This window comes from Fonsecaea multimorphosa (genome assembly GCF_000836435.1).
Source record: "Fonsecaea multimorphosa CBS 102226 unplaced genomic scaffold supercont1.23, whole genome shotgun sequence".
NCBI classification, from domain to species: Eukaryota; Fungi; Ascomycota; class Eurotiomycetes; order Chaetothyriales; family Herpotrichiellaceae; genus Fonsecaea; species Fonsecaea multimorphosa.
Window position 1 is genome coordinate 320,121 of NW_015971657.1, and position 17,347 is coordinate 337,467.

Consider the following 17,347-nt stretch of genomic DNA (forward strand, 5'->3'; position numbering starts at 1 on the left):
CAGCAGTGTTAGCATGTCAATATCGCCTCCTCCAGCATAGGACTGTACCTTCTGCAAACATCAGGACTGCGGGCGAAGAGACGCTCTTGTCCAGGCCACTCATTGTCCAGCTCAACTCAACAAGCCTTCTGTGTGTTTCTTTCCTTTTTTTTCTTCTTTTCCTTTTTTCTTCTTTTCTTCTTTTCTTTTGCTATCGTCGCTAGACCTTGCATCCCCAATTTTCTGTCTCATCCTATCGTCATCCTGCGAGCTCGTCCATCCGCTCCGTAGCTTTTGACACTGCATGGCACTTTGAGATAATCGGCATTTCCCCTCTTTGCTTGGATATCGCTGATTTTTCCCATAAAACTCGAACACATTAGAGATTAAGTTGAAGCCTGATGACGCCATTTTCGCATTGTAATGCACATGTTGTTGGTCCAGGTGTCCGGTTATTCCTCACATGCCCTGTCGTTTCGATCATATCGTTACTTTAGACGTATCCAGGTCTTTCGATCTGTATGTCATGAGCTTTCGAGGCCTCATGCCTCCTGTAGTCGATTTCGGATGAAATTTATTAGATGAAACGATCGTTCTGAAGACTGGTGTTTGACAGGTGAAACATGTCGCGTTGCAATGTCTTGGCTGAGATCGACGTTTTAGAAACCCGGTCCCAAGTTGCTCAGCAAAGACTTGAGTCTCTCCCCTTCCATGTCGCTTGAGAGAAGGTTATCGTCGAGTTGTGTATCCGCCGTTACATTTACACGCTCAAGGCCATTTCCGTTGACCGGTCCATGAGTTGGGACAGCGGAGTTCAAGGGTGAAGCAGAGGAAGATTTCATGCTCGTCCGCGCAGTGCCGCCGGCGAGATGAGTAGGCATGCTGCCCACGGGACCGAGGGCGCCGAGTGCTGCGAAACTGAAGCTGCGTGCTTGCATGGCAGGACTATCGACAGGAGTGCCGTTTGGACTGGTTCCAGCTCCTCGACTTCCGGTTCCAATCGCACCCCAGGGATTGTTGCTTGGAAAGGTGGTTGCACTTGGAGATCTCATCGGACCACTGTGGCCATAACCCTGGACATAGGGGTTGGCCCCAGCTGGGAATTGCAACTTCTTGATTGTAGCATGTAAGATGTCTCGCTCTGTGAGTAGTGCGTTACGCTCCTGGCCCATGTTTTCGATTTGCATATTCAACTGAGATTTTTCTCCTTGAAGAGTCTCAATTGTGTCCATCAAAGCGCGCTTCTCTCGTTGCGTTTGCTGGACGAGGCTGCGGAGGAACTCGTTGTCAGTTTGGAGGTGAGCGGCATGACCAAGGTCCATGCTCATGCGAGGAGAAGGAGTGCTCGGCCGGCTGTGGCTAATGAGTGGAGTAACAGGTCTGGAGACTGCACTGCTGCCACTGCCGATAATCTCAACATTGTTAATATTAGCTCCTGCCAGAGACGACACCGAAGCAGACGAGCGATTTGATATAGCCAGCTTATTCAATGCTCGCTCTAGAGATCTCCCAGCCTTGGCCGGTTCCCCTGGAACCACCTGGCGAGGTGCAGCTGTGTAATGGCCTGTGTCGTGGTGTGCGTATACTGATTCAATATTAGCACTGAAAAGCTGCGCCCTGGAAGCTCCTGCACGCCTATTCGCCTGGTGGGATGAACTCACGGCAATCTTCTTCAGAGTATTTGCATTCCCCCTTCTCCCACCACCAAAAGCAAGTGAGGTGTTTCACAGAGCGACGGTTGTGGCTGTCTCGGCTGTCTCCTGGTGAGGTAGCCCGCGAACTAGGTCCAGCGCGGGATTGCATCGAGCGTCGGCTTGAACCTTCACCTTCAGCTTCCGAAAATTGTTGAGTCCGTACGACAGTAGGCACAGATGACGAACGCGATTCTCCTCGGGGACGAACATCTTGCTCAGCGGGGCGAGACTGACGAGAAGGGGTCTGCTGCATGATCGTGCTCCCTGGAGAATTGGGTGCTGACTTTGCAGGGTCTTGATAAGCAGGGAACGATTGCTGCAGAGGACTATGGACGAGGGGGCTGCTGCTGTGACGAGGTACTGAAGGGGAAGGGGCGCGATTCCAGCGACTGAGGTTGGGATGCAGTCGTGAACGAGAGGCCATGCGCGAGAAACGAAATGACTTTGGCTCGGTTGGAGCGCCCGGCGGCACTTTTGAAGACGACGACGTTTCTGATGACATCGTCGCGCCAGATGGGAGCAATGATGAGGGTTCAACGGTAGAGGGGAAGAGGTGGTTACAGCGAGAAGGAAGGTGGTGCAGATGGCGCAGACAAGAATGGGGCAAGACGCAGAGGTGAAGGCAGGAGATATCTTTCATCTTGGAGCCGGTGAGGCAGAATTCACTGGATCTGATTGATTTGCTTTTGTCTCTTCTTGTTGTTTTCTGCTTGGTTTGCTCCCCTCTGCCTCTTGTTTGGCTTCATTTCTGAGACGATTCAGTCGCAGTCAACGAAAGGCTTCTTGCAGGTTCATTCTTACAGTCTTGCCCTCTCCCTCCTTTTGCTGCCGGATTCTCCATTGTTTGATTCTCTCGCTGAACTCTTCTGAGAACTCATCATTGCGTCTTGCCCCGTCATCTGCGAGAACAAGATACGATGCCTTGTCTTTCAGAAAGATGTGCGCACTCAACGGTGGCAGCGCGGGCTCGGCCTCAACCACTGTCCCCAGCGTCACTGCAGTGCGGTCTTCCTCGAAAAAGTACCGCATGAACATCGCCGAGCCACAGGACTTACAATGGCCGCGCTCGGCAATGTCACTTGCTACCCAGATATCCGGCTGCTGTTTCCACTCCACCGCTGAAGCGGGAATGCCCACAAAGCCAATATACGGTCCACCAGAGACACGTTGACAAGTGACGCAGTGACAGGCAGTCAGGGCGAGGGGCTGAGCTTGAGTCTCATACTGAACGCGCCCACAGGCGCAACTCCCTTTGATCATGCCAAAGGGGAAGGCGAATGGGAACCGAAGGGATCAAGATGCTTGGGTGTATTACAGGAGACGGCAAAGGCGTTCTCGACATTCGTTAAATACTGAGTCGCTGACGAAGGGAGATAGGTAGCAGCAGGACCAAGAAAAAGAAAGCTTGATGGGTGGGCTGTAATGAGGTTTTGGTTGGTTCCGCTATCAATTTCCCCAGACCCTGCTTCTGTCAACAGATTGATGTCATACTGTTTGTAAGGACAGAGGCTCCCGTGAAAATGCTAGACACGGCCTACACATGAAGCCAGATTCATCTCCACACTCGCGCAACAAGATTCATCTGGCATTGTAAATCGCCGCGGGAGCATGGAGCCGGGGCCGGGGCCGGTCTTGGGGACAACAATTGGTAAGAATCTGGGACAAAGAACCGCCCACAGGAAGCAAGATACTCCCACCAATTCTGCCCCGGAATACTCTCGTATCGACTTAACTTGAAGGGTACACAACGCTCAGGCAGGAGGAAGATAAGGAGATGGTTTATCGTTGTTCATTGCTGTGGCTATGGATGGTGCATGCAGGATACCCCGTACTTCTCGCTAAATGCTGACCGCTGAATGCTGAACAAATAAAGCATGAGACCGATACAGCAGAAGCTAAACGACGCATGCTCTGGCAGCGAATTGGTCGTCGAAAACAAAACGTTGCTCTAGATGTGTAGAAACCAACATCATATCTTCACCGTCATCCTGGCCAAGTCTCCCCCAGTATGTCGGTAATCCCTGTATCCCAGCAGCTTTTTCAGGCCGACACACTTCGAAAACCCTGTCTTGTTTGGACGACGACCTTTTCTCCATGCTTTGAAGGTCTGTCTGCAAGGTATTCGTTAGCATCTCACAGAAGGTATGGCTGGCGGTCGGTTCGTACAGAGCAATGGCAGAACATCGTCCTTATTGTCGCGATTCTCCATATCCCGGAGCAGAACTTCGGCCGCTGTCTCCTTGTCTTGGTTGGTTTGGCCCCTGCTGCCAGTTTGACTGATTGTCGTAATAGGCAGAGCCATTATTGCGCTCGTCCGACTGTCGGCTCCTCATCAGCCTTCGGACTAGGAAAAAGCCTGAAAGGCACATATTATCTCGGGCGTGAAGATGTTGATGGATAATTCCCGTGCTCGGCTGCGCTTGCGATGGAAAGAATCGGTACGGGCGTCTGTTTTATCTATAAGAAATGTAAATTTGGCTTCGGACAGTGAAATTGCTTGCTCATCAGGAATAAATGTCCTGTGTCGTGACTCTTATACATGATGACCCTACCTACTCTAGCATCTCATGAGTTCCCTCGTGGATGACGAGGCAGGCAAGGGGTCTAACAATGGGCAGTGCCCGCCGCAATGGAGACCCCAAGGGACGACATCCTAGACGGAAATCGGTATGTACGTAGGTAGTTAGTGAATTAGTGACTTCTGGTGGTGCCGGTGCAAGAAGATACGAGACACAATGAGATTGCTGATTGCCCGTCATGGAAGTCGATTCGAGGTTAGGCTGGATCGGCTGGAAGCCAGTCCACCATATCGAATGGCATTCTTGATGCGGAGGTCAGTGACCGTGTCCACGCGATTGATGCAATGGTCCTAATCGAGTCAATTTTACGAGCCGCCCTGGGTGTGGAATTGTCTGCGAATGGAGAACAGGCAAACATTGGGCCTGTGCTCATGGCCTCGACGGAGGCTGAGTCTCTTGCGGTATTATATCTCCAGCTCCGCCTCCAAGGGGGAATCCGGACACTTTTGATTGCCTCTGTTCGATGATAGTTGAGGAAGGGGTCTAAGGGAGGATGCTGGGATGTCAAATCTATAATCATGGAAGTGGAGCAAAGAAATGACTATTGAGCCTTCCCAATGCAGATAACTTTACGATGCCATGAATCATCTCTGATGTGGCAGGGAAGAGGACGGACATTGACCGAACCGCCACACTGGTCCCATAGTTCCATTCTCTCCAAGGCGCTTCGAGGTGTGCTGTTCTCCATGCTGCGGCCCTTCCGTGCCTCCACAGCCGGACCGTGTCCTTTTACCAAGACCACAAGGACTCCGCGAGTGTGAAGTACAAAACTGGCTGCGCCGCCGGCATTCCGCCTAGCTGTGGATGAGTGAGGTCGATCAGTCTATTCTGCAACTTTGGCGGCATGGCGTTTGATCAGGCCGAGGAGCTGGGCCTCGCTTTCCACGCACTCCGGAATTTCGTCCATAATTCCATGCATAGTAGGTTTCCATCCAAGCAGCTTCTTTCCTCGGATCGATACTCCCCTTGAATTGGTTCCAATTATAAACTTCGCAAGCGGCAGAAATCTTTCAGCTTCCATCGGACTCAGGCTTTCCACAGTTTCATCGGGCAAGAGCCCTTTTTTATGTGCGACCTTTGCAATCTCTTGGATGACATCTCCCCACACGAAAGGACCATTTTCAGCCAGATAATAGCCCTGATCATTCCAGGTCGCTGGTGAGCCGCCATTAACTGCAGCCTCGCCGATGAGAAGGTAAAGGTCAGACAAGTCATGAACGTGGACCTGGTGCCAGATATTGTCCCCCTTTCCGACTTTGAAGGCTTTCCCGCGCTTCAGAAAGCTCTCCGTCGCGTTATAGAGTTGGACTGAACGTGTGTTGTCTGGACCTCGACCCCGACCCCATATTGTTGGAGGACACACAATCGCCGTCTTTACCTTGTCAGACGACGCCGCTAGAACAATCTTATCGACCTGCAATTATTGGGAAAAGATGGCGTCAGTAAAACCCAAATGCGTTTCAACGAAAGAAGAGTGGAGAAACCACCTGCGGATAACCTGCTGCAGCACTTCTTTGCGCCAACACGGGTTTTGAATAGGTCCAGATTCCGAGTACTTACATTTCTGTGAGCAGCGTGGTCGGGCTGAGATACCAACTCGTTCACATTGTCCCAATCGTCGAAAACTTTGTCTAGCTTGTTCCCAAAGTCGGCGAGTTCGATTGTTTCCCAGCCTAGAATTAGTGTCCCAGATGTATGGATCCAGTAACCAGGGCCCTCGCGATCCCTCCGTGCGAGGCCTTTGGCAATAGCGTGGGCGGATGGCTCATGGTCGCAGTTGGCAAAGTGATAGACGATGTCGGAGTTGGCAGCCTCTTCCTCTATCAACTCGACGGCATCCAGGTCTCCGTAAACCAGTCTCACTTTTGGATACACAGCAGCAACTTTGGCGCCTTTGTCGCTGTTCCGAACCATGCATGTGAGTTCCCACTCTGGGTGCTTTTGGGAGATGAGATACAGGCTGTCGCCTCCAATATAGCCGGTGGTACCAGTCAGCAAGATCTTGGGAGCCATGATTTACAGTTGGGTAGAGATAGAGGCAGATTCATTACAAGAGGGGATGAGGAAGAACTTGATGATTGATTCCTCCTAGCCCGCTGTCTGGAAATTCCTCTGTCGTCAGGACCGTGACCAAGGTGACGTTTGGAAGTCACCACCTGCATGGCGGGTCCAAAACATTCACCGTAATCTCACGCTTTTCCACAAATGGATTTCTTTTGCCCTGCTCGCCTGGTCCCTCGTTTTGACTTGACGCATCGAAGGCCGCACAGCCATCATCTTCTCATTCCTCGATACGACGATCCCTTCCTGCAAACCAACCTCCAGCTTGCTGGCTTCACGCTTAAACACAAAGTCTAAGCTGTCCAGCACTGCTCATCGAATCAAAACTGACCGCCTTCTCTTCAACCGGATGTCGCAGCCTCCCTCATGAAAACTAAGCGAACATTCCTCTCGAAGACAGCCTTGCCGGGGCAGCAGTTCTTGACGACTGGACTTGACTGGACGTGATGCCCCTGCCAGTTGGCGCTAAGAGGAAACGACCGGAGCGTACATATTCAGATGATCAGCCGCCCTCTCGTCCTTCACCACATCGACCGGGAAATCTCAGTCTCGCTCAGTCGACGCCCTATCACACGTCTGGAAATGATCGTGAATATAGCCAACTGCGTGGAAGAGGTGGTCGACGATCAAGCAGAGGAGGCCGCGGAGGCAATCCTGCATCTAGCCCAGTTCACGCTCAAGGAGACAAGCCTCCTGCCGCGACGAAGGCGCCGTTAGTCGAACGCGAGTCCAGCACAGCAAACGGCACTATGTCTGCGGCCCAGCAAAACCCTCCGAACATACCTGACTTATCCAGTCCCCCACCTGAACCTCAACCCTACAATTACACCTACTTGACAAGCGCAGTTTGTGAGTCATGGCAGACCGGGGGAAGGGAAGATGCCTTGCGGCACGGCCTGCAAGGTATGCAGGAAGAGGACGGGACACAGCTGATCGCATTCATGCAAGAGCTTGTCCAGGCTGTTGTATTTGGCAGGCTTGGTCCATCAGAAGCAGGAGACCTTGTTAAGCAAATGCATGAAAGCGAAATGCCAGATGAAGACAACCAACAAATACCACCTCCCACAGCCTTACAAGCCGCCCTTCTAGATTCCATCTCCGTCATCTACGAGAGCAATCCTCTGATACCGCTCGATCGCCTCTCCTCATTCATCCTTTCGACCGGAATACCTCACGACTTACTACGACATGAGCTGGACGCGCCTTTGCTCGAAAAATTGGATCTGATCAGGAACACGTTCAATCGCATGGGCATCAGAAAGCAGACAAACCTTCTCTACAGACAGGCCAACTTCAACCTCATGCGGGAAGAATCTGAAGGCTTCGCGAAGTTGATGACGGAGTTATTCACTACTAGCAGTAATGAGGCTCCGACTGCAGAAACTGTCGAGGACACGGTTGAAAAGGTTAAGGCTATGATCGGCGCATTTGACCTGGATGTGGGTCGAAGCTTGGATGTTGTTCTCGACGTCTTTAGTGCCGTTCTGGTCAAGCAGTGTCGATTCTTTGTCAAATTCCTTCGCGCGAGTCCGTGGTGGCCTCGGCCATCGACACCAGTCAAGAAAACCCCAAGTCTGACAGGGCTTCCAAAGTGGGCCTTTCCCGGTTCTCCTGATTGGCATCTCACAGAGGAGCAAAAGCAAATTGTCGCAGACGAGACCCGGGCTCGTGACGAGGCTTTCTGGCCCATGGCTCGAGAGCGAGGCCTCGAAGCTTTCTATCTCCTTGGGAGATCACAAGCGCCACAAGAGATCCGTGAACGAGCTTCAGCCTCCGGGGATGATCTTCTCACGCAGTGGATTCGAGAGACTGGCACCCTGCCGCCTTCCGGCAATCGCGACGCCGCACAGCTTCTGGGATTTAAACTCCGTTTCTATTCATCGTCGCCAGCACGGGATGAGACAGATGTCCTCCCAGACAATCTCATCTACCTTTCGGCTCTCCTCATCAAAATCGGATTTGTCTCGCTCAAGGATCTGTACCCGCATATCTGGAGGACGGATGACGCGATGGAAGAACTCAAAGAGCAAAAGACACGAGAAAAACAAGAGCGGGAAAAAGCCGCAAGGCCAGGAGCAGGCGCACGGAATGCTCTCACAGCGGCTGGGGCGCTGATTGACGACACCTTACCGGCGCCACCTCGGCTGAAAGAGTCAACCACACGGCCCAACACCCCATCGAAAGAACCAGAGGCAGAGAAGCCGACTCCGAAAGAGAATGAGCCCGCGGACCAGAAAGTTCTATTACTCAAGAGCTTGCTCGCCATTGGGGCGCTTCCGGAAGCCCTCTTCATTCTCGGCCGCTTCCCCTGGTTGATGGCCCTAATTCCTGATCTTCCAGAATATGTCTACCGTATCCTGCATCACTCTTTGAGCAAGGTATATGGGGAAGTCCAACCTCTGCAAGATCGTGCGAGTCTTCGGAGCCAGGAACCAAGCTATGAGACCGATGTACCCGGCGTGCCGAAAGGACAAGTCAAAGTCGTCGAAACGACTGAGAGAAAGGTCCTGCGATGGGCTCAGCTAGACAAAACTGACAGCCCCGACGGTACTGATTATCGATTCTACTGGGATGAGTGGAACGACAACATTCCAATCTGTCGGACTGTCGAAGATGTTTTCACACTGTGCGAAACCTTACTGCCTCTCGTTGGTGTCAAGATTGGCGAAGATCCAGGTCTTCTCCTCAAGATTGCCCGAATTGGAAAGCACAATCTACAGACTGACAAAAGCGAGGCTAACCGATCGCGATGGTTGGATCTGGTCAAACGTACCCTCCTACCTTCGCTGAGCTTGACTAAATCGAATGCCGGTGCGGTTAACGAAGTCTTTGAGCTAGTCAGCACTTTTCCCGTGAATGTCCGCTATTTGATGTACCTCGAATGGTCATCTGGGAGAACCTCTCGCAATCCCGACGTCAAATCAGCGTTTGATCAGGCTCGGGCCGAGACAAAAGATATTCTTAAACGTATATCTAATACCAATGTACGACCGATGGCGCGGGCCCTGGCTAAGATCGCATTTGCCAACCCGCATATCGTGATTACCACTGCGCTCACTCAGATCGAAGTATATGACAGCATCGCAGAGGTCTTCGTCGAAGGCGCACGGTATTTTACCGATCTAGGGTACGATGTTCTCACTTGGGCGATTGTAAGCTCAATGGCAAGGACCGGAAGAAACCGTACCCAGGAGGGCGGTATCTTTGCGAGTCGTTGGCTTCAAGCGCTTGCAGTTTTTGCCGGCAAGATTTACAAGCGATACGGCATGATGAAGCCTGGTCCAATCTTGCAATATGTCGCCGGACAGCTTGAGCACGGTAACACAATGGATCTCAAGATGCTAGAACAGATTGTACTTTCCATGGCTGGAATTGCAACTGATACGACTTACAACGATGCACAACTACAAGCAATGGGCGGAGGACCACTCTTGCAGTCCCAAACTATCCTTCAACTGCTTGATCGACGGCATGACTCAAAAAAGACCTCCGAGAGATTAATGAAGTCGCTTCAAGACACAGGTTTGGCAGCGAAGTTTCTAATTTCCATGGCGCAACAGCGACAAGCCTGTGTTTTTGAGGAAGGGCAGGTGCCTCTTAAAGCAATCGGCAACACGTACGACGAGGTACATCGAGTGATGGTGCAGTATCTTGACTTGCTGAGGACAAACCTGACCCCAGAAGAGTTTCGGGCCACGATCCCTGACGTGGTGAGTCTGCTCATTGACTATGAGATTCGTCCTGAAATCGCATTTTGGGTCAGCCGGCCCCTCATCGCGAGGCAAATACTCGAGTACGACAAAGAAAATGCAAAAGATCAGCGAGTGGAGGAAGTCAAAGAGGTCAACGGTGACGTTGAAATGTCAGACCAAATCAATGCCAGCTCAGAGGAGGATGGCGAGGCTGTTGAAACAGAAAACCTGATGAACGACTCGCCTGCTGCAAGCGACACAATGGGTCCGGCGCTCGAACTCGACGCCAGCAAGACCCCTGGACCATTGGAAGCAGCAACAGATGATTGCTGGCATCCCGTGATGAAGGATCTCATGACTGCAATCGAGCCATACCTGCCCAAAGAGGTTGTGGAACTAGTCGGAACTGGCTTCTACGCAACCTTCTGGCAGTTATCGTTGTACGACATCACCATCCCCGGCAAATCGTATGAAGATGAACTCTCGAGACAGCATAAAAAGATCGCCGCGATTTCGGCAGACCGGACAGATGTCAGCGTCTCTGGAACAAAGAAGAAGGACCTTGCGAAAAAGGAGATACAGGAGCTCATCGATAAGCTCCTTGCGGAAAATAAAGAACACCTGAAAGCTTTTGCAGAGAGTAAAGCCCGGCTACAGCGCGAAAAAGAGCAGTGGTTCCTTGGGAAAGCGAGGATGGACAAAGCATTGAACACCACACTTATTGAGCATTGCTTTCTCCCCCGGATGCTGTCTTCGCCGCTGGATGCATATTTCTGCTTCAAATTTGTCAAATTTCTCCATACGGCTGGAACGCCAAACTTCAGAACGCTCGGCTTTTACGATCTTTTCTTCAAGCCGTCCCGACTTATCTCGCTGATATTTATGTGCACCTCTAAAGAAGCAGATAATCTGGGAAAATTCCTGAACGAGGTGCTAAAAGATCTTGCTCGTTGGCATGGTTCTAAAGCAATCTACGAAAAGGAAGGCTGGGGTATCAAGAAAAATCTACCAGGCTTTGCTATGAAAGTTGAAGCCGGCAAAGTCGTTGCCCTACTGGATTTCGAAAGCTTTCAGAGGGTGCTCTACAAATGGCATGGGAATGTGCACACGGCCCTTCAGAGGTGTCTGACGTCCCCGGAGTACATGCACGTCCGGAACGCCATTTCTGTTCTACGCGCGATCTCAGGGGTCTATCCAGCAGTCAACTGGCACGGTACAGGGTTGCAGAAGGCGGTCGATAAACTCCGCGAATCCGATAAAGAAGATCTTAAAGTCTCGTCTCAGGCACTACTGGGTGCTTTACATCGGCGGGAGAAGTTGTGGGTGGGACTAGAAACTTTCCGCAAAGGACCAGAAAAGAGCGGCGAGCCTGAGCGTGAAGTCTCCCAACCGAAGATTTCTTCATCGCAAGAATCTCCGGCTACAACTGTGGCGCCGACCAAGAAGGAGGATGATGCCGAAGCCAAAGACGCAGAAATGACAGACGCGCCATCGAAGCCAGAAGCCAAAGGTGCACCTGAAAGGAAAGAAGGTGAAGAACCTACCAAGCCTACGAAACCCCAACCCACAAGCGGGCCTCCTACACCGGTGCCTAGGGCAAGTTCCAGACCAGGGAACACCAATGGCGCTTCAACACCATCTCGACAAGCCCCTGAGCCTTTGGCAAATGCCAAACGAGAGTCGAGGCCTCCCCGTGCGGAAACGTCCAAGCCGCATGAACTTCCTAGACGGCTTACTCCTCCTCCGTCACGACCTCCTGCGAACCTACCAAACCGTCCAGAGCCTGTGGAGTCTAGAAATGGTCATCGAGACAGCCCGCGTTTGTCCAATCGATTGGAAGTCGACGCTCCGAGACTGCCCCCCGACGTTCGAAGCAGTCGAGATGCAAGGCTAGGATATCGAGGGTCGGACCGCCCGGACCGACCAGATTCAGCTTTCGATGACTATGACCGACATTCCCGAAGATATGAACGCCCCGAAGGCCCAGGCCATGGCTCCCGCGAGGAGCGTGGGTACGGTCGAGAGCACGACAGACGAACTCCATACGACCGACCTCCTGCGCATGAGAGAGATCGTCCACCCATTCGCCCTCCACCCGTGGAGCGTGAGCGTGAAGGTCGTGAGCCAGCCTCAAGATCAAGACCTCCTCCAGCTCCAGAATCCTCCAGACCAGAATCTCAACCTCCTCAGAAGGAGAGCCTCACGGAGCCTCCTCAACCTATTGTTAATCCAGCGCGCGCTTCATTGATCGGGGAAAGTGGTAGTGAGCGAAGATCACTTCCGGGCTCGAGGGGCCAGGGACCAGAGAAGCCGTCAAGATCATCACGGCCGAGCTCTCCGCGAAGAGAAGACGACCGACGGGCATATCCCCGTCGCGATGATGATCGGCCGAGGCCAGAAACTCCCTCCACACGGCCAACCTCTTATACACCTTCGCCTGCGGAGCCGGGTGCCGTTCCTCCTCGTTCTAGTGCACCAAGTTCGTACAAGAGAGAGCAGCGCGATCTTAGGCAGCCCCCACCCATTGACATGCAGCACGGCAGGCTCGAGCAAGAGTTGACCCAACATCCAGCAATCTCGCAAAACCCAGATCGTGGTCAAGAGTCTGATGTACCGTCTGGCCCTCGTGGTCGACCGACTTCAGGAGGGGGATCGAGGATGAGAGCTCCTCCACTCAATACACAAGTGTCGCCACTACCGAATGCTGATCGACCCACTCCAACTGGACCTTCGAGACGACATGGACGCACCAGTTCCTATGCTGAGCCTTCATCTGCGCCTTCCACTCCTGCTGCCGATGCGGCAGGTGTCCACCCCTCTCGTCTTGGTCAGATCGATTCGGCAACCTCGGAAACGTCGCGCCCAAGCCAGGCCACACAGCCTCCGCCGCAGACTCAGCCACCGGCAGGTCCTAGAGGAAGTGCTCCGCCTGGAGCTCCGTCCAGGCCCTCGCCTACAAGTAGAGGTCCGCCCTCCGGCCCACAGGCTGGGGACGGGAGCATGCGTGGTGGACGAAACAATCGTAATGCGCTTACAGCCGTCAACAACACGCTTGCTCAGGCTGGTACTTCCATCCGCGGTCGAGGTAATATGAGACAGGGCGGTACGAGTTTTGGTCCGCATATGCCCCCTCCTCCACCGCCTCCACCGCCAGGTGGCCCTCCTCCCGCGAGCCACAGTCAAAGTCCCAATGGATACCCATCACACGATTTGTTTGCTTCCTCGAACCCTAACGAGGTGCCAGTGGGCAGCAGACCTCCTTCTTCACGCCACGACGGCAGCAGGGACCGTAGAAGCGAACTCGACGAAGAACGAGGTTCCGAGAGGAGACCATCACGGCACTCAAGCCGGCATGACGAATCACGGGGGGATAGAGAACATCGGAGCGAGCGAAATGGTCGTGACGGAAAGGAAGATCGATACGGGCCGGGCGACTCTTCGAGACGGGATGAAAGACCGAGCAGGAGAGAAAATCACCCGCCAGATGCTGATGATAGGAGACCAGGGTATTCAAGATCTGCTCCTTCAAGAGATGACAATCCGTCTTCGAGGAAACATGGTCGAGGGGAAGAACCGAGCAACTACGGGGCTCCCAGCCATGGAAGTGGTGGAGGCAGAGGTGGCTCAAGGGTTGGGAGCGAAAGCAAGCGGGTCCGACGCGGGCCTTGAAGAAAGTGCTCTGGCGTGGGCACTTGAAATTTCTATACTCGCGTCTCCGTCTGGACGGCAAGCTGGGGAATTGAAAGTGTTGAATATGATGGAGGCGAGCTGCCAACAGTGAATTTGTGCCTTTGTCAGGCCAGCTTAGTTAGTTTCTCCAATTCAAAATGTGTTATTACCGCCCTGGATGATTTCCGGTCTAGTCGAAGGATGGAGAGTGTCGAGACTGGGCAGATCAATGTTTAGCATTCGTACAACTTCCATGTGGTAGACTAGGAGACGAGGCTTTGTCTTAGGTAAGCAATCAGCGAGCCGACAAGTTATTACGGGGTCGGAGTTAAAACTCTCCAAAAAAAAGCTGCCAGTGAACACGTCGAGCGTCTCGACGTCCCACTTCTGGCGGTATCACGCTTCTCGTCCAACTACTGTCTGATGCCACTTGTCCTTCTGTTCTCAATCGTTCACTTCGGGGAGTAACCAACACTTGTTGTTTGACACTACCGCTATAGTGTACGGACCTTCTCACATGCGAAATCAGCCCATTCCACCACCACTATGAAGCGACGGCCGTCCACTCCCTGAAGTTCCTTGTGTCGATGCTTCGAAAATGGCAAGTTACGGTTCTCAATATGGTAGTGGCCATGGCCAGCCCTTTCAAACGAATCAGGATCCCAGATATGCCGACCCTCAAGCGCAGCAACGGCCTCCGAGTTTCCAGCCCCCGGTCAGCCCCCAGCCAGGCTACGCGCAGTATGGTGTTGATCCGAACGCTCAGCACGTTTATGCCAACGCACAACAAACGCCCTACCTTGGACAGGCTGCAGGGCCTATACCCCAACAGCAAGATGCCATGAATGGCCTGGCAGCACAAATGGGAGGACTAGACATGGCGGCTGCGCCCGCACGATCTCATAGGAAGAAAGAGAGGCATGCTTATCACGACATCGGCTCAGCACCGGCATCGGCGTCTGTGGGCGCTGCGGCATCTGCAGGGTCATTTGGAGGATCGCAGTTTCCGGCTGTTGGGTCACAAGTAGCGCCAGGGGCAATAGCAGGACAGCCAGCAGAGAATGCCTTTGTCAACTCAGCGGATAAACTGCGCATGGGCGAGGAGGCTGTGGCCACACAAGGCCGTGTCAATCCAGAGCAAATCCCCAGCGTGGCAAGATCAAGGGACGTTGCGACACAATACTACCAGCTCAACGTCTATCCAACCATGGAGAAGCATCTTCCGCCTCCCGCGGCTATTCCCTTCGTGGCCCACGATCAGGGGAATTCTTCGCCCAAATTTGCGCGTTTGACGGTTAACAATATACCTTCTACGGCCGAGGCTCTCGCATCAACTGGACTTCCCCTCGGCCTTGTCCTGCAGCCGTTTGCACCCCTCCAAGAAGGCGAACAGCCTATTCCCGTACTAGACTTTGGCGAAGTCGGCCCTCCTCGATGCCGGAGATGCAGGACATATATCAACCCTTTTATGACCTTCAGATCTGGTGGCAATAAGCTAGTGTGCAATATGTGCAGCTTCCCCAACGATGTGGCACCCGAGTACTTTGCACCTACCGACACGGCTGGGGTGAGGGTTGACCGGTTGCAGCGGCCAGAGCTGATGATGGGTACTGTGGAATTCTTGGTGCCAAAAGAGTACTATACGAAGGTGCCAGTTCCTATACAGTGGTTATTCATGATCGACATCACCCAAGAATCTATAAACAAGGGATTTCTTGACTCTGTCTGTCAGGGCATTTTGGACGCGCTTTATGGGCGCGAGAGTGAGATTTCTTCAGATGAGGATTCACCATTCGTTGGACTACCAGCAGGAGCGAAGATTGGCATCGTCACGTACGACAAGGAAATACAATTCTACAATCTTGCGCCCGGCCTAGACACTGCTCAAATGATGGTGGTGACAGATCTCGAAGACCCTTTTGTGCCTTTGGCGGACGGATTGTTTGTCGACCCCCAAGAATCCAAAGAAGTGGTTACAGCACTCCTCAAAGCCATCCCTACCATGTTCTCCACGATCAAACATCCAGAGCCGGCTTTACTACCTGCGCTCAACGCCGCCCTAGCCGCGCTGACTGCCACTGGCGGCAAAATTATATGTTCCTTATCAACCTTGCCCACTTGGGGTCCTGGGAGGCTGCATTTGAGGGACGATGGCAAAGGCCGAGACACAGATGCGGAACGACGTCTGTTCACTACTGAACACCCGGGCTGGAAGAAGACCGCTAGTGCAATGGTAACCGCAGGTATTGGAGTGGACTTTTTTCTTGCCGCCGCCGGGGGAGGATATATGGACATAGCAACAATAGGACACATGTCGCGATTGACGGGTGGTGAGATGTTCTTTTATCCGAACTTCGTGGCTCCCCGCGATTCACTCAAGCTGCGTCTTGAAATCCAGAACTCGCTGCGGCGAGAGACAGGCTATCAAGCTTTGATGAAGGTGCGGTGTTCGAACGGTCTGCAGGTGTCTGCTTACTACGGCTCCTTTCTCCACCATTCCTTCGGAGCGGATCTTGAGATTGGGACTGTCGACGCGGACAAAGCCATTGGTGTCACCTTTTCTTACGATGGCAAACTTGATGCCAAGCTGGATGCCCACTTCCAGGCAGCCCTTCTTTACACTTCTGCAACCGGCCAGAGGCGGGTCAGGTGCATCAACGTGGTGGCCGCAGTCAACGAAGGCGCCACCGACACCATGCGGACGGTCGATCAGGACGCCGTTGTCAACATCATTGCAAAAGAAGCCTCGTCCAAAATTTCGGAAAAGTCCCTGAAAGACATTCGTGCCGGTATCACGGAGAGGACGATTGATATTCTGGCGGGTTACCGAAAGAACTTCTCTGGCTCACATCCGCCTGGGCAGCTCGTGCTTCCAGAGCACCTCAAGGAGTTTGCCATCTACACGCTCGGTTTGATCAAGAGTCGGGCATTCAAAGGTATGTTTTCAACGGGCCACATTGTGACACTCCAACACTGACATTTGATGCAGGAGGTATCGAGCCTACCGATCGCAGGGTCCATTCTGCTCGGTTGATGAGATCTTCGGGGGTGACAGAGACAGCATTATATCTTTATCCACGAATATATGCCCTCCACAACCTGAGTCCAGAGGATTGTTTCGCCAATTCCGAGACGATGCAATTGGTGGTCCCGCCAACCGTTCGCGCGTCGTTTGCGAGGGTCGAGGAGGGCGGGGTGTATCTGGTAGACGACGGACAGGTTGTGCTTATCTGGCTCCACGCCCAAGTGTCGCCAAACTTGCTTGAGGATCTGTTTGGGGAAGGTAAAACCAGCCTACAGGATCTGGATCCCATGATGAACGAGTTGCCCGTCTTGGAAACCCATCTGAATGCCCAGGTGCGGAACCTGTTGCAATACATGTCTACTGTGCGTGGGAGCAAAGCCGCAAGCTTTACGCTCGCAAGGCAGGGACTAGATGGCTCGGAGTTCGAATATGCCCGAATGTTGGTGGAGGACCGGAACAACGAGGCTCAAAGTTATGTTGACTGGCTCGTCCATGTACACCGGGCGATCCAGATGGAGCTGAGTGGACAAAGGAAGAAAGAAGACACGGGAGATCATGAGGGCATCTTGAGTAACTTGACGGGACTGAAGGCACCATACTGGACGTGAAGATTGGCGTAGGATTCTGATGTGAACCATGCAGATATGC

General features: G+C 52.9%; 6 protein-coding genes across 6 annotated transcripts; 2 read left to right on the top strand and 4 right to left on the bottom strand.

Annotated features, from left to right (window-relative positions):
- Positions 1–638: 638 nt before the first annotated feature.
- Positions 639–2,175, bottom strand: Z520_09324 (uncharacterized protein; the record flags this gene model as incomplete). Its single annotated transcript, XM_016779818.1, has 2 exons — positions 639–1,564; positions 1,641–2,175. The coding sequence occupies 2 exons, from the start codon at positions 2,173–2,175 to the stop codon at positions 639–641; spliced, it is 1,461 nt and encodes a 486-aa protein (XP_016629137.1).
- Positions 2,176–2,441: 266 nt separating this feature from the next.
- Positions 2,442–2,708, bottom strand: Z520_09325 (uncharacterized protein; the record flags this gene model as incomplete). The annotated part of the gene is made up of 1 exon (XM_016779819.1): positions 2,442–2,708. The coding sequence occupies one exon, from the start codon at positions 2,706–2,708 to the stop codon at positions 2,442–2,444; it is 267 nt and encodes an 88-aa protein (XP_016629138.1).
- Positions 2,709–3,568: 860 nt separating this feature from the next.
- Positions 3,569–3,975, bottom strand: Z520_09326 (uncharacterized protein; the record flags this gene model as incomplete). Its single annotated transcript, XM_016779820.1, has 2 exons — positions 3,569–3,780; positions 3,840–3,975. The coding sequence occupies 2 exons, from the start codon at positions 3,973–3,975 to the stop codon at positions 3,569–3,571; spliced, it is 348 nt and encodes a 115-aa protein (XP_016629139.1).
- A 1,100-nt stretch (positions 3,976–5,075) lies between these two features.
- On the bottom strand, positions 5,076–6,265 carry Z520_09327 (uncharacterized protein; the record flags this gene model as incomplete). The annotated part of the gene is made up of 2 exons (XM_016779821.1): positions 5,076–5,666; positions 5,813–6,265. The coding sequence occupies 2 exons, from the start codon at positions 6,263–6,265 to the stop codon at positions 5,076–5,078; spliced, it is 1,044 nt and encodes a 347-aa protein (XP_016629140.1).
- Positions 6,266–6,759: 494 nt separating this feature from the next.
- Positions 6,760–13,674, top strand: Z520_09328 (uncharacterized protein; the record flags this gene model as incomplete). Its single annotated transcript, XM_016779822.1, has 1 exon — positions 6,760–13,674. One exon carries the CDS (start codon positions 6,760–6,762, stop codon positions 13,672–13,674), a length of 6,915 nt encoding a protein of 2,304 aa, XP_016629141.1.
- Positions 13,675–14,272: 598 nt separating this feature from the next.
- On the top strand, positions 14,273–17,307 carry Z520_09329 (uncharacterized protein; the record flags this gene model as incomplete). Its single annotated transcript, XM_016779823.1, has 2 exons — positions 14,273–16,610; positions 16,664–17,307. 2 exons carry the CDS (start codon positions 14,273–14,275, stop codon positions 17,305–17,307), a joined length of 2,982 nt encoding a protein of 993 aa, XP_016629142.1.
- Between the last annotated feature and the right edge of the window lie 40 nt (positions 17,308–17,347).